Source organism: Dendropsophus ebraccatus, chromosome 10 (assembly GCF_027789765.1).
Source record: "Dendropsophus ebraccatus isolate aDenEbr1 chromosome 10, aDenEbr1.pat, whole genome shotgun sequence".
NCBI classification, from domain to species: Eukaryota; Metazoa; Chordata; class Amphibia; order Anura; family Hylidae; genus Dendropsophus; species Dendropsophus ebraccatus.
The window spans coordinates 88,323,451-88,329,450 of record NC_091463.1 but is presented as its reverse complement, the minus strand read 5'-3'; the positions used below and the strand labels follow the sequence as shown (position 1 = coordinate 88,329,450).

Genomic DNA, 6,000 nt, shown 5'->3' with positions numbered 1-6,000 from the left:
AATAATTATACATCTGCTGCTCTGCAGTGATGTCAGTGGAAAGTGCTGCCCCAATATTGATTAGAAGGGGCCGGCTGGGACAGATCGGTGCATTTAGGCGGTATTCACACCCCCAGTGCACCAAACTGCCTCATTTTACATTGTAATAAACTGCAAAGTTCCCTGAAAATTGTGATGAAAATCAAGGCAAGAAACTTTTCTTCATCCTCAGCGCCCCGTGCATCGGAACATATGATAATTTCCCTTTAAAGGTTTCTTTCTGCCCCATAGTATGAGAATTTAAAAAGTCTTCACTATAATTGCTTTCCTGCCTCCCTCCACTAGTGGCACGTCTCTATAATATGATCATTTTGAGCCCAAATAAACAAACACACTGGGTGAATCCGCAGCGGACATCCCGCTGTGAGGTTGTCAGCAGCCCGCCCCGTTAACCCCCGGCTGCCGGAGCCTATACATTACCTGGTCCCCTCCGCAGCGCACTGATTGGCTGAGAGGGACATGAAGACTCCGGGAGCCCCGAAGCAAGCCGGAGCGGGGACCGGGTGATGCATAAGCTCCGTCGGCTGGGGGGTAAAGGGGGCAACTTTGTTTGCCATTAGTGCACAGGGCAGGGATATGCAGTGAGAAATTCGCTGCAAATTCGCCCAGTGTGTTTGTACCCTTAAAATGGTCTCTATGTACAGAGGCGGAGAAGCGTCAAAGCTAAGCAGCACTTGATATATCCTATCACATTCAGCATTGGGATGGTTTATCGTTTTACTTCGTAATATTCTTATTGCCATTCGTTCACTTTTATAATTGTTCATTGTATTAAAAGATTTCTAAATAAAATATTGGTTTAGTATTAGGCTCATCTCCGGAATTCTTTACTTGTAGCAAAAAGTGGCGACACGGCCTTCTCATATGCAACCAACCATTGTGTCTGGAACTTCAGGGCTATCTAAATATTAAAGGGGTATTCAGTTGAAAATATTTTTATTTCAAATCAACTGGTTTCAGAAAGTTGTAATTTACTTCTATTAAAAAAAAAAAAACAACTTAAATTTTCATATACTTATCGGCTGCTGTATGTCCTGCGGGAAGTGGTGTATTCTCTCCAGTCTGACACAGTGCTCTCTGCTGCCACCTTTGTCCATGTCAGGAACTGTCCATGTCAGTAGCAAATCCTCATAGAAAACCTCTCCTGCTCTGGACAGTTCCTGACATGGACAGAGGTGGCAGCAGAGAGCACTGTGTCAGACTGGAAAAAAAATAATATAAATATATATATATATATATATATATATATATATATATATATATAGCATATATATATATATATATATATATATATATAGCATATATATATATATATATATATATATATAGCATATATATATATATATATATATATATACAGTATATATATATATATATATATATATATATATACAGTATATATATATATATATATATATATATATATAATAACCCCTTTAAGAAGGATAAACATGAATATCCAGGCAAACTGTTTGACCATTTGAAAAAGAATCATCAATACTTTATCAGTCTGACTGTAGCAGAGACTTCCTGCAATATGGTGCCTGCTATATCACCTTACAGCTTATTATTACTGATGCTGGTCTACAGCAACATGGCCGCCAACTAGCACTTCTGCCCCCGAGCTTGTAAAGATCACGTGATGTCACCTCTATAGTTGCGGTGAAAGCCGTGAAGCAGAGGACGCGATTGGCTGCCGTGTTCTCGCGAGGTTTCGTGCCCGGCATTAAACAGAACGTGAAGCGGTCGTCTGGCACTGGTTTCCAGTTTTAGAAGACGAATTATCGTGTAATCCCAGGCCGGAGAGGCTGGTGCACCGCAGGCATGGTGAGGGGACTCCGGGACAGGGTTATCTACTTCCTGAAGAACGCTGGGATATGTAGTTTTACAACTGCTTAAAAACACATGCTTTATATCAGAGATGGGCAAGCTTCGGCCCTCCAGCTGTTGCAAAACTACAATTCCCATCATGCCTGGACAGCCAAAGCTTCGCTTTGGCTGTCCAGGCATGATGGGAATTGTAGTTTTGCAACAGCTGGAGGGCCGAAGCTTCCCCATCCCATATTTATATATAAATATATATATATATATAATCTCATCCTGATATTTTGCTGCAATGTGTCAGTGCAGGTAAAACCTATGAGCCTGGGGCCCAGCTGTAGAATTGTCCTGACCTGATGCAATTGTAGCAGAGTCTCAGCTGTTAGAAGTATTGGGTCTGTATAGGAGCTTATCCTGAAATGTAATAATAGATGTTCTCATTCAGTTGCAGCAAGCAGTGATATTGGAGACTGTAAGGCAATGATGGTGACAGTGGAAATAATCCTGATTCTCTTCTCCTCCTCCGCAGCTGTTCTATTCTTTCTTCAAGTCTCTGGTGGGGAAGGATGTCGTGGTGGAGCTCAAGAATGACCTGAGGTAGGAGACGGAGCCGCCTCGCTTCTGTGTGGGGGCCGATTACATAGACCTCCAAAACTACAACTCCCATCATGCCTGGATAACTCAGCCTTTCGCTTTGGCTGTCCAGACATGATGGGGATTGTAGTTTTGCCTTGAGTTAGACATCCCTGACACGCTGCAGCAGCAGGGGGTGCACGGACCAAAATCCCCATGTCTCTGCCTCACAGCTCTGGTAAATAAAGGGCTTGTGCTGCCATCAGACTGTTGTTAAACAATACACCCCAAGCGGTCAGGCTGCCTCCACTTACTAGAGCTCCGCTCACACCAGTACTATATGCGGCCTGTGTCCTGGTCACAATCACCTCATAGACCCTGATGGTTGTGGCCTGTGCTTCCAATAGAGCCGTAAATGGTGTCACAGATCTCATAGATCCCATTGACATATAGAAGGACCTGCTAGGTTTTAGCATTATGACAGGATGGTTAGTTCTGTCGGTGACCAGATCCTGACCTCTGCTCCCTGTATAGTAGGGATGGGGAACCTTTGACCCTCCAGCTGTTGCAAAACTACAATTCCCATCATGCAGCTTTGGCTGATCCTCATACAGATGTCTCCTTATTGTGTTATATTACTCATGGTCATACTTTCTCCTCTCTTGCAGCATTTGTGGGACTCTGCACTCTGTAGATCAGGTAAGTGCAGCGACATGGGATCATGTGTCAGGGTAAGGAGCCAGTATGGCGGCATCTGAGGTTCTTATGACTCTTTATTGTTAGCACTTAAAGTGACTGTACCACCAGGCCCAGGCTGACGTACTGGAGACGGGCCGACCCACCCTTAGTGGGAAGAAACTCCAGCCCCTCCATGACGTGACTCCATTAGAATCAATGGAACCCTATCATAGAGGGGCTGGGGTTTCCTCCCACTAAGGGGGGGTCGGCCTGCCTCCAGTGCTTCAGCCTGGGCCTGGTGGTACAGTCACTTTTAAAGTGGCACTATCAGCAGGTTCTTCCCAGGGAACCTGCTGATATGCCGCAGTAGCATAGAACCTCCGCAGTATATTGCAGTTAGTTGCATCTCTCTCGGCCCCCGCATAATTTGCTCTAATGCAAATTACCTGCTTAAGAGCATTTAGGGTGTTGCTTGGGCCGTAGAGCATCGCCCCCTCGTCCCACCCACTACACATATTCATAACTGCATAGTGGGCTCTATATACACGGCGGCTGTGCGGGGAAGCAGTCCCGTCAAACTGAATCCTCCGGACCGCCGCCGAACCTCCCGGAGGTCCCTCAGGACGTACGTATAATATAGACTTAAGTCTTGAAGAACCTCCGGGAGGATTAACGCATGCACGGGAAGCATCCAGTCTCCGACGGGACTCCTTCCCTGTGCAGCCGCCGTGTATAGAGCCCACTATGCATATATGAATATGTATAATGTGTGGGGTGTGGTGATGCTCTCCGGCCTGAGCAACACCCTGAATGCTCTTAAAGTAATTTGCATAAGATCATTTAGCGATTTTACAAACAATGTGGGGGAGAGGGATGCAACTAACTGCCATATACTGCTGAGGTCCTCTGCTACTGCGGCATATCAGCAGGTTCTCTGGGAAGAACTTGCTGATAGTGCCGCTTTAAAGCGTTTATATAATTTAACAAAACTTTGAATGTATCTTATAGATACATCAGAAGGTTGACCTATCCTGTTACATGGGATAACTCCTGCACCAGCAGAATATGGAGTAGGGACCCATGTGTCTGCCATTAGTGTCAGCCAGGTGTGAGGTGCAGCCAGTCCGCTTTCTCTAGGTCTGGAGGATATGGAGTACAGCTCTGGCGTATAATGCAGGATAGAAGACCAGTCTTGCAACTCAGTGTTTTTTTTTTTTTGTTTTTTTTTTTTTTGTTTTTGCAGTACCTGAATATAAAACTAACAGACATCAGTGTGACAGATCCTGAGAAGTATCCACACATGGTGAGTCCTCATTCATCCTCTAACCATCATACGTCATAGAGAGGTAGCAGAAGTTGTCATCTGCAGGGGTCCGGCGGCTGAGCCTTTCTTCATTGTTTTCTGGTACAGAAGAGCTTGGACGTCCTTTCCTCAGTAAGCGGAGTGTGTGGCGTCCAGATGCATAGAGGCTTACAGCGTATTCTGGGGGAGTTTCTGCCCCCTTTTTAGTAGATAGTAGGGGGGCTTAGCAACCAGACCCCCACCGCTCATGATTTCTGACATATCACAAGTTGGAGGAAAGCTGTAGTTCAGTGGTTTGTAGCTGTTCACCGAAGATTTATTAAGATTGCTAATCCTATTCTGTTTTTCTTTGAATAGCTTTCTGTAAAGAATTGCTTCATCCGTGGCTCTGTGGTCCGATACGTCCAACTTCCAGCAGATGAAGTGGACACCCAGCTACTTCAGGATGCCGCAAGGAAGGAAGCTGTACAGCAGAAACAGTGACCGCCATCTGCACCATCTTGTCTACCAGGTGTTTGCATCACAGCATGGCACATGGACTACTGAAAGTACACAGCCTTCCTGCTGACAGTTGTCATTTTTGTTTCTCATGCAGAGTGTAATACCTTGTTTCTTCTGTTGGTTTCACTGATAACTTCCATTATTTTATTTTTTTCCTTTGTGTATGAAGTGTATCTATCTAGCACAGGGTTAGGGAACCTTGGCTCTCCAGCTGTTGCAAAACTACGACTCCCAGTTTGCAACAGCTGGAGAGCCAAGATTCCCTACTTCTGATCTAAAGGGTTAATGATGTATATGCACCCCCTCCATGAGCTGGGGAATAAGGCAGTGTATATGTAAAACTGTTGTGGCTGGATGTAGTTACTCCTATAGACTTGTCAAATTCAGGGTTATCCAGGCTTAGAAAAACATGGCCAATTTTTTTTCCAGAAACAGCTCCCCTCTTGTCCTCAGTTTGGGTGCGGTATTGCAGCTCAGTTCCATTGAAGTTAATAGAGCCGAATTGTAATACCACACACAACCTGAGGATAGGGGTGGTACAGTCTTAGCTAGAAAGTAGCCTTTTTTTTCCCCTCCTAATCCTGGATCATCCCTTTAATATTCCTATATATTAGCCAATTTAAAGAGGATGTATAATACTAAAGATCATCCTCGCCCACAAGAAACCGCAGCAGTCTTATGCATGGATTGTTTCTCTATAATGTTGAACTGCAATACCAAACACGGCCTATGGACAGGAGTGGTGCTGTTTCTGTGCAGCATCCTAGGCAATGGTGGTTGTATATCAGTAAATCTTGAGTCGTGGCGGCAGGAGCTTTTATACCCAGCACGCTGCATCTTTCCACAAAGGGATCCTATTATGTATATGGGCAGAACCTGTTCACTTATCCAGAGGGAGATTTTGTGTTTGTTTCTGATATAGTGATAAGATGTGCGCCCTGTGCGCCCTGTATTTACCTCCCGTGAAAGGTTTATGGGGTAAAAAGGTTTGCTTCTATTTTTATGTTTATAAATAAACTATTCTTGTGGTCCTGTGGGGCCCGATGTAACCAGTGATTGTAAAGGATTTCTATATAATCTTTAGT

At 44.6% G+C, this 6,000-nt stretch overlaps 1 protein-coding gene across 1 annotated transcript; it reads left to right on the top strand.

Annotated features, from left to right (window-relative positions):
* Nucleotides 1–1,740: 1,740 nt before the first annotated feature.
* Nucleotides 1,741–5,307, top strand: LSM2 (LSM2 homolog, U6 small nuclear RNA and mRNA degradation associated). Its single transcript, XM_069942749.1, has 5 exons — nt 1,741–1,866; nt 2,390–2,457; nt 3,102–3,132; nt 4,355–4,414; nt 4,772–5,307. Exons 1-5 carry the CDS (start codon nt 1,864–1,866, stop codon nt 4,895–4,897), a joined length of 288 nt encoding a protein of 95 aa, XP_069798850.1. The 5' UTR covers nt 1,741–1,863; the 3' UTR covers nt 4,898–5,307.
* Nucleotides 5,308–6,000: the final 693 nt, after the last annotated feature.